The 16,606-nt window shown below is 42.5% G+C and overlaps 1 protein-coding gene across 10 annotated transcripts in view; it reads left to right on the top strand.

Annotated features, from left to right (window-relative positions):
• The window catches only part of myo18ab (myosin XVIIIA b), a 123,775-nt gene extending 120,923 nt beyond the window's left edge, over nucleotides 1-2,852 (top strand). For 8 of the 10 annotated variants that reach the window (XM_084019371.1, XM_084019376.1, XM_084019375.1 and 5 more), the window contains one exon: nucleotides 235-374. Coding sequence is in view for 2 of the 10 variants with exons in the window: in XM_084019379.1 (XP_083875505.1) it covers nucleotides 235-400 (166 nt within the window). In the remaining 8 variants the exon portion in view is untranslated. Of the gene's footprint in view, nucleotides 1-234 lie in introns of all 10 variants that reach the window. The other 2 variants (XM_084019379.1, XM_084019377.1) reach the window with 1 other exon arrangement.
• The last annotated feature ends 13,754 nt before the right edge of the window (nucleotides 2,853-16,606 follow it).

Here is a 16,606-nt window from a genome sequence, read left to right as displayed (position 1 = left end):
GATTTCTGTAGCCCTGAATCTCAAATTGGCCTCAGAGGGCTTTCTCCACCTAACAACCGAAAACTCACTCAAAACAAATGAACCGTTGGATTGTAAAAGGCTAATGCTAGGTGTGCTAATACCTCTCTCATAGTGATGATGATGATGATCTACATTTGTGTTTTTCTTACATTGCCGTGCACTGAGCTCACGTCCTTGATAACATTGTCTTCTGCTCCTTCTTTCCCGCTGCAGCCCCTCTGGCAGAAAGCACTACAGCTTCGATAGATCCGACGAAGAGGAGGAGGAAGACGGAAAACGAGAAGGCGGGGCGACCCTGGGCTCTTATTACTCCCGATACAGATCTGGCAGCCACGTGAAAGAGGACTATGAGGACGCGCCGTATGAGACCACATCGTAGTCCTCTTTGACGCCGCCCACCCACTGAAAACGCACCTCAGTACACCGTGACACGTCTGTCTTGCATGCAAAGTTGACCACAATGGCGGTCGGTTGGACACGACCACACCGTTAATTAGCAAGAACCCTGCAGGGAAAACATGTTCCCAACACTCAGCTTCCTGTGGCACATCCTCACAGGATCCCGGCAGTTTGATCAACTACACGCTGGTTTGGCACTCACCGCCGCTCACTCCACACACAGCAGCTTCCTTATTAACAATTTGACTTTGCCGGTTGCATGCGAGCAGCGGTTGCTTGGCCGCCCTGTACGGTTGTAAGCGAGCCAAAGAACTTGAGGTCGCAATGATAATAGATTCTTCCTGTCTCTCTCTTTGTCTCTGTCACTCTTCCTCTCTTCTTTTACATATAGTACAGCACAATAAGATGTAACGCCAAGTACGATGTTATTGCCAAAAAGCCTTTTGTTCGAGGACGTGTGCTTTACTTATTGATGCCGAGTCCTGAGAAAAGTCGCAGCCTTTTTTTCTTTCTTCCCCCCCTTTTCTTTCCGTTTCGGGACAAGTGCCATTTGGATTTAAGTGGCTCCTCTACAGCTGGCTTCTCTGCAGCTGTGGCATTTCATGAACTGCTGCGCCGTACGCCGGAGACGCTCTCATCATCATCTGTTCACTTGTTGTTTGTCTGAAAAGTTTTCCTGCCTTTTGCTGGCAAATGCTCTCTTCCTTAGAGGGGGAGGGGGGGGGGTCGCTTGCATCACTAACTGCATTTTTCCTCCATCTTTTATATTTGATGTTTGCCAGATTTGTTTTTTTGAAATGAATTCCCATGAGGTTTGAGCTCAGCTTTGCAAAGGGCCTTATTGTCTTATTTTTTAATTCGACTTGATTCGACTAATTCTTTCCAGAATTCTTTAGCTTTGTCCGTTCACATCGTTCACGTGTCACCTGTGTTTTCTTTTAAGTTTGATGTGTCGTCGTTCCCCAGAGGGAATGGACACCAGTCATCTGTGTAGGATCCTCAACCAGCACGTAGAAGGAAAACGCTGCTGCTATTCTACATTTTTCTTATTGTCCAAACCACATGGAGGAACCGAAAAGCAAGTGTGCTTTCTCGACTTTGGGAACAGTAGACGTAAGAAAATTAGCTCAAAAGTCCACTTTCTTAACCGAATGGAGCTCGTCACAAATCTTAGTGGTTCCTACCGAGGAATCCTTTATCCATCCTTTAATTACTTTCATCACAGGATCAATGAGTTCCTGGACTGTACCACTGTAGATTTTATCCAACCGCCAGAAAGATGCCCGTGATGGTGAATAATAATGGCTCAACTAGCTTGTTTGATATCTGGATAATCAGATTATTCAAGAGACATATTTGTATCATCAGTTCTTGTTTCGTAAGTGATGTAAGAGACTTTTCCAAAAGTCTAATAGAAACAGATTTCAAGCAACAAACAAGTGAATCTTAATAAATCACATAGCCTGGCCTATAATATTGGGATAATTAACGTGCGTCCTCGCTGAAGTGACGAGATCAAATTACCTGGAGATATTTAGGATCCATAATGTCTAGATTCTTCTACACATTCATGGTTTTGGGCCACGTCGGTTCATTTAGCACCGGTTGCTAGTCACCTCCATGTTGTGCCGACTTTACACACTAAACATTAGTCCCACAACTTTTGAATCAGGTGACCGACTGATTAGCCAATAGGCTATGAGCTTCTCAGCCCCGTCGGGAGGATTGGCTGCTGCAGCGATTCTGTTGACATGAATCGATCTTCCCTTGTGTTTTGTTTTTCCATGAGTTTTGATGACAATGTAAGAAAAATGTGGACTATCATCAGCCTCTTTCTCCTTCAGAGCCTCCTTGTTTAACTGGACACACTACAACCCAATACTGTGAAATCATGCTCCGTGTCTCTGTCAGGTTGTTTTTGTTTTTTAACCCGATGATGCCTCACAAACGGGAACCTGCGTGTTCTCGTTGGCTTCGGTGCTCCATCCCACCGTCTCCTCATCTGTCTGCTGTTTGCTGAGCAGCGTTGACGTCTTTTTGAAAAGCCTTTTAAAGTCCAGAAGGGCTTTACGTGGCACTTGGAGCTGAAAACAAAACGGTTGGCTGTTCTTCGTTGTGGGAGAAGCTGGGTGTTATTCTACTCTACATGCTTTTTGTCGACTCGTGTCTTCGTTTTTATTCTCTATGCAGTCAAACCCGAGTGTGGAAATGTGTTTTTGACCCCATTAAGTGTCTCGCTTCAACCGGAAAAAAAAACAAAAGAGCAGGCATAATATTGCTGACTGCACACCGTATTTATATATACATATGTGTATGATTGATGCTAGCCTTGAAAATAGTTCATGTTTATTTTCATTATTGAACAAATTGACCACTTGTTATAAATTTTGCATTACAGTTTAATATATTGTAAATAAACGATGGTGATTGTTTTAGAATGCATTGAAGGCTGGGTTTGTCTGAGTTGTTTTGTTGCTTTGTGTTTTCTCTGTTTCCACTTATGGCCTTTTTTTTTGTTCTCACATTCCCAGAGGGCACGCAGACGAAACACAAAGGGAAACGCTGTTGTTTTCGGTTTTCATCTGCGTTGAGAAATGTCAACAGCAGCGTCGACAGCAACACAAAAACCTGCCTATTTAATTTTCTCCTGTAATTCAGGGTGAAAATAAGTATTTTCTGCTCTTAGCTCTACAGAACAAGTGAAACTGGACGAGGCAAGTTTACATGATGAAGATGATTCAGTGTCAGGGTGATGAATTCAGGTTTTTATTTTAAAAAGTCTGACTCCTGTGGTTGTATCCATCCTCAGCTGTTAAAGAGAACTGCTGGTGTCCGCTCATCACATGACCAGACCAAGGTGGTTTACAGCTCATGTGATCAATTTGGTGTCCTACAAAATTAGTTTTCTAATGAAGACAGGAAGTTTGATTGAAGTGTTGTGGTCTCTCGAGGTTCTTTCCTTGGTGATAACCAGGCGGCAACCTTCAGTTCTCTGAAACCAAAGCTAAAGTGCCTTCGACTTGAATTCTCTCTGCTGGCCATCAGGGGGCGACTCCTTTAGTTGCAAAAAGAAGTCTGATTGTATTGAAGTCTATGAGAGAATGACCTTACTTCTACCTTGATTCATTATCTCAGTGAACATTGTCAACATGAGTTTATGATCTCAATCTCTAGTTTCAAGTCTTCTTCAATACAACATTTAGTCAATTATGATCCATTTAGAGTCAAATTAGACCTTAATGCAGGGGATGCTTTAGGGGCGGGGCTACCTTGTGATTGACATGTGTCCTCCGCAGACCAAATATGGTCACTTCCTTCACTGGTTGCAGAATATCCAAGATGGTGACGTCCAAATGCCAAACACGAGGCTTCAGAACCCTAGTCCACAAACCAGCGGGTGACGTCACCATGACTACGTCCATATCCAGTCTAAGCCTCCTCCTCTAATGAACAGTGGGATTGGAGGTAAATCGTGAGTTGAAGAATCATCAAATATGGTCGTTATTCCTCAGATATTGGGCTGATTTAACGTTACAAAAATCCTGACAACTCCATTCAAAACCCATCTATTCGTGACAAAAACGTTAACATAATCACATATGACTCATGCCAGCGTGTCATCCACTCACTGGAGTGATGCTCGTTGTTGACCAGCGATTAAACGCGTCCGCTGGATTCATTAAATCTCACGTTTTGGCATCAGACTTGCTTGACTTCTTGTCCAGCAAAGCAATCAACTTGAGTGTTGGGAAGTGTGACACAGTTTCCACAGGTAAAGTGGAAATCATAAAACTATTAAAACACTAAAAACCCCTCAGGACCATCTGCTCCAACAGCAGCTTATTAGGGCAACAGCAGCTTGTGTTGTCTGACAAACACAGCCGGAGGCAGCACATTTATTCCTCCAGTAGCCTCCGGCTGGGACAAGTCACATGATGAATCACATGAATCCTGATTTCAACATTGTGTGCCGATTTCCAACAAAAATTGATTGGAAAATAATGAATTATTCGTACATTGTAAACAGCAAGGACATGGAGTGTGGTTTGGATGGCAGGGACATGAGTTGTCCACAGCAAGAATTCAAGTTTTTTAAAAAGCTGCTCTAACCCAGCAGCAAATTAGTGAGAGAATCAAATAAACCAAAAGCCGGTTTGTCATCTCTAATATTCTTTATGAGACTATATTAAGATGATAGTTAAGCACAGACATAATACTATGCAACCTGCAGCTTGTGTCCCTGTCTCACATAGCCAGTCTCTCCACACGCTGGTATTTATTTAAACCAATGACGATTGTGTTGGATGGCGTAAGAGCAGCTCACAGCCAGAAAACAATGTGTTTTTGCATTTATTCAGTCACAAAGTCCAACATGCGACGCACAAAGCAAGTGATGTAGTGTATTAGTGACTGGTGAGGTGCACACACACACACACACACACAAACACACACACACACACACACAAACACAAACACAGAGGCATGATTGAGCTGGTGTCTTCTCACAGCTGTATTAGCTCCTCCAGCTGGGTTCCCACAGACCATGTATGGTCCAGTGATGTTGCTGTAGTAACAATAATAAGTGTAAAGAAAACCTAAATTGTGTTCCAGATTGTTTATAGCATCGCGCTGTGCAGAGAGAACAGAGAAGGGAGGGGGAGGGACTAATATCAAGGGACATGCTCTATAAGTGTATGTGCCTTCTGTAATAAAATCATGTAAGATGTTCTTTGTGACCAGCTCAGCACATTTTCTGGGATTCGATGTTTATACGCACACACACACACACACACACATACAAGTTCAGAAAAGTCATACCAGCAGCGCACAGCTTAATAACACGATGCACAGCAGACTGTACGGGAGGTAGATTTATTCTTAAATATTATGACTTGAATTTCATTCATTAATGACGTATTCATCAAAATATAATGGCTTTATTTTGGACCTTCAGGGAGAACAGATATGTTTAACACAAGTAGAAAGCTTGCTGAAATAAAAGCTATTGAAGTCCAGGGGGTTGCATTTACAGTACAATACATTTACATTTACATTTAGGGTATTTAGCAGACACTTTTGTCCAAAGCAACTTACAATAAGTACAAGAAATAAGCCACAACATATGACTGCAGATAAAGTAAGAGTGAAAAAATAGATGGTATGTTAGGTCCTCGTCTGAGTAAAGTAGTAGCTGTTCAGCAGGTGTACCTTAATAAGAACAACAGTGCTATGATCAAAGTTCTATAGGTAAGAACATAGAAGTGCAGTGTTTTTTGTTGTGGAAGTAAGTTATGCTACGCTGAGTCAAGTCTGAACAGGTGAGTCTTGAGTCTTGAGCCTTTTGCGGAAGTGACTCTGCTGTCCTGTCATCGTCGGGGGTTCGTTCCACCATGGGTTATTGATTGATTAAACTGATTAATGTACCATGGAGCTGCATTCATAAAGCTCTTTTCTGCTTTACATTAGCAGTCAGCATTCACACAACGATGGCGGCGGCTGCCATGGACACAGAGCCGCCTGCCCATCAGGATTTAACTGACACATTCACACACTGACGGCAGGTTCGGGGGCAATGCTCGGTTCGGTATCTTGCACAAGGGCACTTCAGCACGCTGACTAGGAACCGGAGATCGAACCACCGATCTTCAAATTGGAGGACGAGGCCTACTCGTTCTACTTCCCAGCATAGCAGCAGGTCAACCTGTGCCACATTTAAATCCATGGAAGACAACGGAAGAGTAAATGATGACTCACCTGCGTGTGTGCTGACTCAGCGGGGATCAACATAAATATCTGAAAGCGACACAGAATGACTGAGAGCATTACTGCATTATATTCCATAATATCTGTCATGTGCATATTTTGCACCTGAAGTTTTCCTTTCCAGAAATGAAAACATTCCATTCCATGTGCAGAATAATCCCCAGACAGGAGACGAGGACATCAGGAGCAACCTTGTGGTTAAAACCTGCTTGACCTCCTGAATCCCAAACAACCCAGAGTTTGTGTTCCCTGCAGACACAGACGGCCGTGTCCCGTCGCCACGGTGAATCCTCAAACATCTGCGGCGTGCATGTGCGCGTGCATGTGTGCACAGACTTTCATTAAGTGGTCAAAGTGTCCTTGAAGCAAAGCAGAGACACCTAAGATGTAATCTTCCTTTGCTGATCAATATTCAATCTAATATTTGGATGTGTGGAGAATGTGCTCTGCATTTTCTCTTTCATTCAACTTGTGACTTTAGTCGGCAGAGAAAGTCCTTCACATTTGTGCAACACAAGGACATTTTCACACTTGAACAGTGAACAGGCATCGTCCATGAATGGTCTCCCGTTGATCAAGTGTCAGATAAAATGTATGTTGTGTTTAAATATGCAAATTAGGCCTTAACTTTATCAAATATGTGCTCCTGTGCAATTTCCAGACGAGAAATCTGAACATTGAATAAAGACACGTTCAACACATTGTTTAATTTGATTACACATTAGAGTCAAAGTTTTACAGAGGGGATGTGGGATATCTCTTTGTATCACTAAAAAATAAAAGGAAAGAAAAGAAAATACTGTCAACAACCATTAAAACCATGATTTTAGTAATAATATATACAAATATATATATAAATTGTGCTATGAATAATATATGAACAAACCTCTGTGAAAACCGCTAGAATATAGATAGAAATGCAACTGGTCTAAGAAACAAATAATTTAGAGAAAACAGCCTTTCAACTTAAATTACATTAATTTTGGCAATAAAAAAAAACAATTTGTTTTTAAATGAACCAATAGATATCATCATGAAACATCCCTGATTGATTTCTTACAATTTGATAATATTGTTTGGTATTACAAGTTTTCTGAAATGTTTAAATATGCAATATGAGACATTATCTGATGGTGAGTTGAGGAGAAATCTGTAGGACTGTAAGCAGCACTGAGGTCAGCAGTCCAAACTTCCAGATGTAATGTGTTTAAATTCACTAGAAACTTGTCAGATCCCCACATTACCAGAAACGTATATATCTTTGTGACAGAGAGAGAATCTGTTTTCAGCTTGGTCCTCTCTCCCCAAATGGCAAAAAATAATCATTTAGTTTTATATTAATAGAACAGTGTTTTTAAAAAGCAACAAAAGCGTAATCCCCAAATGGGACTCAGAAAAATGAATATATGTATTTGGTATTTTAAGGGAGAAGTTGGGATTTTGAATATTCAGTACAGTCTAAATGAGCTATCTCGTTAAAAACCTCAAGCTTCATCCATTAACTTCAGCTAACACATTTATTTAATTTTTTAATATCGCATGAACATCACGTCACATTTACTCCACCATCTGGTTATTAGTGATCGCTGCAGCGGGAGGTGGCCTCGCACACGGTGACCTACGCAGGAAGGTGACAAGAACGAATGCACTAAATTAATAAATAACAAGGAAAGGATACACCAGACCTCCATTAGTAATATGTTAATGCGCTGGCATCTGGCTCATGAATTCAACTTCCTTCATACACACTTCTAGATAGTTGGAATGAATTAAGCCTCCTTTGTCCGCCAATAGGAGATCCACTCTCCTCTCGAACTGCTCATGTTTGGCTAAAAGCGTCGGGGGTTGGGGAGGTTGGGCTCATGCAGTTTTCTCTTCATGGGTCAAATACGTTTTGCTCTTCATCTGCGGCTCCCCGCCTTCAGTGTAGTCCCACTGACAAGCAAAAGCCAGCAGGGAGCAACCAGAGGCGAGGTCAGATCATCTGTGGAGCTGGTAAGTGATAGTGAAATCTCCCTCGCTGTGGCTCTTCTGCAGGGAAACATCCCCAAACAGCAGGCAGGCGGCTGCTCAGCTTCACCTCTCACACGGCATTAGCTCAGCGGCTCGGGATGGTAAAAGTCGCGACGCTGCCTCAGCACTTCCGGGACGGGGAAAATGGCAATCAGGCAAAAAAAAAAAGAGGCAATTCTCTTGGTTAATACCTTATATTTCACTTCTGCCTGGAAATGAACAAAAACAAACAGCCACAGCATTTCTCTGTTTGAATTTTTTTCAAGATTGAAACATAAATTATTGTAATCCATCTTCTTCCTCTGGCCTGTTTTCCTAGAAATCCCTCTCCGACTGGTGGAAGATTGCAGATTAATGTCTGCAACCTTTGTACCTTCTTTATCAGAACTACTTGAGGCCATTCAGTATTCATGAGCTGAAAGATGGAAATTGGCCTTTCAGCCACTATAGCACATCTCTGCTGGCAGGGCGGGAGAGGAGATGATGGAAGGGGGGAGCGATGGCTGGAAGGCGAGCGTACTCTTCCCCAGGGAGCGACGGCGACAAGGAGACGCTGTAGAAAACATGCGATGCCTTCCGTGTTTGCTCATGGCTGCCTTGCGACCGAGCTCATTAGCTTTCCAAATGTGGCTGCCGTTTCCTCCTCGGCTGACAGTCCACTTCTTTTTCTCGGCTGACTTTCAGCCGCTGCCTCTGACCTCGAGTCAAGCAAACGGTTGACAGCCCCTCTGAACGGTCAACATCGCTCAGTGGTTTTTCTTTTGCAACAACAGAGAGACCGTGGGAAAACACCTGAAGGCTTGAGGTCATCGCCTGCAGCACTTTGATGGGGAACCCTTAACGACACGTTGGGCCAAGAGTTGTTGCCGTGCCGACCAGGAAGTGGAGGGTTGTTGTAATTCCTCCTCCTATTGTGACTGAAAGTCTCCTTTCATTGTTTATTTGATGTATTGTTGTTTATTGAGCCTTTTCCATGATCAGTGCACCATTTAGTTTCAGTTGTATGTCGGCCAAAAGAAGCTTATTATTCATTTGTAATTAGCTAGTGAGATACCAACCGTATTACTGGATTACAACTCGACAACGCTATGTTTTAGGTGCTTTTAATCATAAAGACATAATACTTTTTTATGGCATGTTGCCATGGCACTGTACTATGACTTTCAATGGCATTCAATACTATATGTTAAACAATTTTCTCTGACAAAGTATACTCTTAAATTTTTCATGGCATTCTATGCATCATATCTTATGATGTATCGCACTACGACAATTTTATGACATATTACACTTCCCTGTTTTATAACATACTGTAATATACTTTTATAACACGATATACAATTCATTTCTGACATTTTCGTGAAAAATATTGAAAAAAATATTTTACAAATGTTATTATATACTATACAATGACATTGTATGTGAAATTACTACTATTACTATTACTACTACTAATATTTTTCGGACAAACAACGTATGACGCAAACATATTTAAGGCCATTTTATGCTTTGACTTTTTATGCCTTCTTATGGAATATGCATTTTTTCACATTCTTTGTCACATGTTACGGCTTAATATACAAGATATTTTTGTGAAATACTAAACTGTAGTATGTTTTATATTTCATTGGAATCATGATATGTGCAGCACAAGGATATTTTTACACTTTAACGGCAAGAAACTGATAAGGGGGCAAACTACAGGTGAATTAACAGACATCGCCATGAATCGTCTCCAATTGATAACATACATTTTGTCAGACATTTTATGTTTTATGATGCAAATGAAGCATTATCTTATCAAATATGTGCTCTTGTGCATGCATTTCCAGAAGAGATATCTGAACATTGAATATTTTGTTGGCATATACGAGACAAAGGTTTGCAGAGGGGTTTGGCATTTCTTTTTATCACTCCATAAATCAGAAAATACTATGCTTTTTTGATGCTTAGGTGCTGTATTATGACTTTAAATTTTTTTTTTTTACATATACTATGATTTTTTTAAACCTAATGCGCTTTCATGATTTATTTTATTATAATGTCTATAGCTCTAGAGCGGTGTAAGCTACCGTTGTTAATGTGGAGGCAATAAGTGTGCTTTCCAAAATGGATAAATAAAGTACTTTGTGACCATCTCTGTTATGGTGCTCTACTCATATTAAATGTATTATTATCATGTATTTGTCTCAATCACTCTGCTCTCTCTACTCTCATCTGTCAGCACAATGCATGATGGCATTAGTGCTGAGTCACGATACTAGTTATAAAGTGTTAAACGGACAGACACTAAAACTGTTTCAGAGAAAGGGTGAACAGAGGTATATTCAGACAAACAGTGAAGCAGGTAAACCTGTTCCAATAGAAATCTGCGTGAACCTGGAAATGAACGTGATATGTCCCCTTAAAGGGCAGATCTGCTGTCATTCTTATCTTTAAATCCTATTTCAAAACCAAAATGTGTTAGTCCATCGCTGATTTTCCTGCTCTGTCTCACAAACTGTATATAAGAAGCAAATGTAGTAATTGTGATGTCACCCATTGGTTTGTGGACTACCGATTTGAAACTTTGGCCATCGCCATCTTGGAATTTTTGCAACCAGTGAAGGAAGTGACCATATTTGGACTGTGGAGGAGTGACAGATGGATCTGATAAACACAAGCAGCAGAGCGGCACCCAGAGCAGCAACCTTACTGGATCTGGATCCATGTGGATTCTGGTGTGAAGCTGTTAACAAAGTTACTCACAAGGTAGCCCCGCCCTAAAGCACCCCCTGCTTTCTGGTCTATTTGACTCTTAATGGACCATAATTTACTAAGAACATCATGCTGGTTTGAAGAAGACCTGAACTAGAGATTGAGACCATAAATAGGGTAAATGAGGTAATACATCAGGTAATTTTCCTACAGACTTCCATGCAATCAGACTTCTTTATGCAATGAAAGGAGTTGCCCCCTGATGGTCAGTAGAGAGAATGCATGTTTTATGTTTTAAGACACTTCAGGGTCTCAGTGTCTCTAAGCCCATTGAGTCCTGCTGAACACAAACAACTTTTAAAACACCTTAAAATATTGTTTCACTCTTTAAAAAGGCTCAGTTATTTCCCTTAAACGGATTGACACTGTTGTTTTTAGCAAATGTTATTTAAACGTACTTACATTAATACAGCGTCCCTCTCATCTCCAATTACTCAAAAACACGTTACACTGTTCATTCTCTCATTCACATACATCATTCTACTGTGAATGTACCACCACCTACCTAATCCAGCGTTCATTCATTCACACACACACACACACACACACACACACACACACACACACACACACACACACACACACACACACCGATGGCATAGCCTTTCCTTCAGTATCTTGACCAAGGACACTCCGACATATGGACTGGAGGTGGAGCCGGCTGGGGATCAAACCGTGGATCGATCGATTAGTGTTGATGACCTCCTCTATCTCCGAGCCACAGCCGCATGGAGAAACACCTACTTATTGTTGGTTTGCCTCATTCCATGACATCCGTTGTCAATAAAACAACATATATTATTACTGACTTGGCCTTGAATGTTTAGGCTTTGTCCCGTTGTAAAGTTTTCAGACCTTAATTATTTGTGTCTATATTGTGTTGTGCATGTTCCTAAACAAATTTGAGTTTATTTATAATAACCACAAACTGACCATGCATCCCCAGTAAACCATGCAGCAAACCATGTAGTATGACATTAGTATTGTTAGTGTGTGAGGAAATAATAAAGCTTCCATGTTGCACTGTACTTGATGGGAATGTGAAAGATACAAGGTTTATACCAAATGCACAGGTGGAGGCAGAGGGTGGGATGTGATGGTGGGATGTGATGATGGGATGTGATGGTGGGTTGTGATGGTGGGATGTGATGGTGGGTTGTGATGGTGGGATGTGATGGTGGGATGTGATGGTGGGTTGTGATGGTGGGTTGTGATGGTGGGATGTGATGGTGGGATGTAATGTGGGATGTGATGGTGGGATGTGATGGTGGGATGTGATGGTGGGATGTGATGGTGGGTTGTGATGGTGGGATGTGATGGTGGGTTGTGATGGTGGGATGTGATGGTGGGATGTGATGGTGGGTTGTGATGGTGGGTTGTGATGGTGGGATGTGATGGTGGGATGTGATGTGATGGTGGGATGTGATGGTGGGATGTGATGGAGGGTTGTGATGGTGGGATGTGATGGTGGGATGTGATGGTGGGTTGTGATGGTGGGATGTGATGGTGGGATGTGATGGTGGGTTGTGATGGTGGGTTGTGATGGTGGGATGTGATGGTGGGATGTGATGTGATGGTGGGATGTGATGGTGGGATGTGATGGAGGGTTGTGATGGTGGGATGTGATGGCGGGATGTGATGGTGGGTTGTGATGGTGGGATGTGATGGTGGGTTGTGATGGTGGGTTGTGATGGTGGGTTGTGATGGTGGGATGTGATGGTGGGTTGTGATGGTGGGTTGTGATGGTGGGATGTGATGGTGGGATGTGATGGTGGGATGTGATGGTGGGTTGTGATGGTGGGTTGTGATGGTGGGATGTGATGGTGGGATGTGATGGTGGGTTGTGATGGTGGGATGTGATGGTGGGATGTGAAAGTGGGATGTGATGGTGGGATGTGATGGAGGGTTGTGATGATGGGATGTGATGGTGGGATGTGATGGTGGGTTGTGATGGTGGGATGTGATGGTGGGATGTGATGGTGGGATGTGATGGAGGGTTGTGATGATGGGATGTGATGGTGGGATGTGATGGTGGGATGTGATGGTGGGTTGTGATGGTGGGTTGTGATGGTGGGTTGTGATGGTGGGATGTGATGGTGGGTTGTGATGATGGGTTGTGATGGTGGGATGTGATGGTGGGATGTGATGGTGGGTTGTGATGGTGGGTTGTGATGGTGGGTTGTGATGGTGGGATGTGATGGTGGGTTGTGACTATGGGTTGTGATGGTGGGATGTGATGGTGGGATGTGATGGTGGGTTGTGATGGTGGGTTGTGATGGTGGGATGTGATGGTGGGATGTGATGGTGGGTTGTGATGGTGGGATGTGATGGTGGGATGTGAAAGTGGGATGTGATGGTGGGATGTGATGTGATGGTGGGATGTGATGGTGAGATATGAGGGTGGGATGTGATGGTGGTGGAGGGAGTTTGCCCTGGAGCCCGCTAACAGGTTTATCTGCCTGCATGTGTTAATGCAGTCTGCAAAACCACATGATCATCGAGTGATGAGAAAATTGTTCTCTGTGATACAAAGAAGTGAAAGTAGTTGTTTCCTACAAGGTGGGCAAATGCAGCTGGAGATAGCAGAAGATTACAAATGAATCTTGTTGGGCTTCAAATAATGTGTTAGTGTCATGAACATCATGCTGGATTGAAGAAGACTTGAAACTAGAGATTGAGACCAAACACTCATGTTTACAATGTTTACTGAGATAATAAAGTATAAAGTCACGTCATTTTCTCATAGACTTCTATTCGATCACTTATTTTTACAACCAGAGGAGTCGCCCCCCGATGGCCAGAAGAGAGAATGAAAGTTTAAGGCACTTTAGCTTTGGCTTCACTTTCATAACTGGAGGTTGCCACCTGGAACAGACCAACCAGCATCCTGTGAGGAGGCAGCTTTACAGTCGTTGTTCAGGTCTGGGTGACATGATACAGAGAGTCGACCTTCGAAACAACAATGGTGGCTACTGAAGAGGTGAGCATAGATGCTGTGACAGCATCAATTTATCAGAACTCCTTAGTTTAAATAAGAGCACTGAATGATTTTCTTGACTGAAAAGATGTTTTTACTCTTCACATGACTGGCTATAGAAAGAGTTTGACTGACAGTTGGATTATACATACACTTACCATTTTTGACATGGAGTCTTCTTCAGAGCATTTGAAGTACACAGATTCTGTTCAGTAACGTACACAAAGGCAGCTGGGTTGTATTATCTGGAAACAGGGAAAGGAGGTTCCAAGATAACTGCATCCCAGCTGTGTTACCTGAAGAAGGCTCTATGCCAAAACCTGTAACTGTATGTCTAATGTGATGTGAGCCAATTGGTTTCATCACATTAGACAAGTGAAATCTGGGATGTGCTACTCTATCACATTTTTTATGCTCATTGGATGTTGGGCCGAGCATTCCAATTGAATCCCAACCTCCTTTACCAAAATAGAACCTACTTTTTGAAAGTACTTGTCCGTTTCCAAACGGTGACGGGTTCTCAGATGGTTCTGTGCAATCAAACATCTGGTGCGTAAGGTTCGTCCGTCAGCCGCTCCATCAGCTGGAGTTGTGTTCACCGTGGTCTGGGACTGTGTCTGCTGCTGGGCAGAGGCCTGTATACGAAGCAGGATAACTTCAGCTTTAACTGTGTTTTCAGGCCTGCATTGGTAGATCACAGTGGTAACTCATGCTGCACACCTAACCTGCCCTGGGGCAGGCGATGTTCAAGAGAAGAGGTCAACGTCATTCTTTCAACTCCGGTGATGTAAAACTGACTTGGGAGCAAATCAAAAAATTAATAGTTGATCATGATTCAAGTGCCATGTGTTATTTTACTACCTGTACTTTTATGTTTGCTGTCGGCAATAATAAGATAAGAAGGTTAGCCTGCTTAGAGCTTTGAATCTTCTGATATTCAAGCAATTTTTATTTGCTCAGAGTCCATTTCTCACTCCGGGGTTGCAGCTCGATGAATAAGGCTTAAATATTGTCATACACACCATTGAATTCCCCCAAGGGAATGAATAAAGTAACTTTCTAAGATCACATCTAAGTAACGCATTCATTTACATACAATATATTTAGCTTTTTAAACATCAACTGCATATATTCATGCATCTCCCAGTATTCTCACGGAGACCAGTGGCGGCTGCCCAGTTCCAGCCCGTCCCACAGTGAGCCTCCCCACGCTGTCTCATCAGGTTACTGCTGCTGCCCCTTGAAATATCGAAATATTCATCACTGCATCAACTCTGTTTCTGGGAGAGAAAAAAAAATGTCACTTATGATCTTGAGCTTGTGTTTGCCTGGAACCTTCATGACAGTAGTGGCAGATTTCAGTGAGAGAGAGAGAGAGAATTGCGACACTGCTGTAAGCTTGGCCAAGTGGAAAATACTTCTGCTGTCATTTTCAGTCCCGCTGTGTTTTTTTCCCCTCCCCTTTTCCATCATTCCAATGTCACAGCAGCAGTGTGAGAGACGGCTCCAACGGTCGGCTTCACCCCCTCTGGCACAACCTTTAGCCACTGGTGCTCCTGTTTGGCTCCCTTTATTTGCCGATGATATCACAGGGCTTGGTGCAGGAAAGGTTTGTGTAGGCAGCTGCAGCAGCTTGTCTCTAAGACGTGTGGGTGTCAGTGAGGCTGTCAAACCTTCTATCATGTAACTTTTGGAGACACAAACCGCCCGTCTCCTTGTAAAACAGTTTCTTTTAAGCATGGTTAAATTAATGACAAAACTGTGGAAGATAAACTCTAAAAGCAAAAAGTCCAGACAGCTCATCATTTTCATTTTGAACTCAAAAATAAAAACAAAATGACCTCATAAGTTACCTCATAATATCAACTTAATGAAATGTATGCCCTGGTCATGATTTTCACTTACCATGAGTACATTTTAACAATATTTCCTCAGGTTGATGAGCGCCGTTTGGAAAACCAAAATAATGAGCTCTAGGCTGCTAAAATGCCCCAAAGAACTGAGGGAAACTGCAGATCTGGTGATAATTCTCTGCGGGGTCATTACAACAAGCGATCCCGGATATATGATATGAAGCATTTCAGCTTTAATGAGGAGTTTGTCTGTTTGAGTTATCCTTGCTAACCTGTGCTCTCCGAGCCCCGAGCACTCCTTCAACTTGAGATTCCTCCATGTTTTCATCCCCTCTGCAATGCCTCTACTCGCTACTTATCTACAGTGTAAACTCTGAGCTGGTACCACAATCTACCAAGCAGACCGGATGCCATTACCGATTATGCACTTTAGTGAGTCAGAAAAAAAGTTTGCTTTTTTACAAGCTAGACAATGTTCCAGATGTTTCCGTTGGCCCCGCTCGATTATTATTTGTGGTTGAATATTTGCATTTGCATGTTTAATGTACTTCTAATTCTTGCAATTTGCATAATGGCCCGTTGCTATCCATCCAAAGTCACTTAGAGGCGAGGGAGTAAATGGCTCACTGATCTCTGCCGTTTCGCTGCATAATTTTCCCATTCCCACTGATGGCCGTGGTTAGCATCCATTGTAATAGGCCGTCAGATTAGTGATTAAAATGTTTACCGGTACACGGGGAAATAGATCCAGGCAATAGGCAACCTCTGGAGCCTATCCATGCAGCTGCTGGCTTCACATAGACAAAAGGCTTGACGGCTGATG

This window comes from Eutrigla gurnardus, assembly GCF_963514095.1.
Source record: "Eutrigla gurnardus genome assembly, chromosome: 10".
NCBI classification, from domain to species: Eukaryota; Metazoa; Chordata; class Actinopteri; order Perciformes; family Triglidae; genus Eutrigla; species Eutrigla gurnardus.
This window is presented reverse-complemented; position numbering and strand designations above follow the sequence as displayed.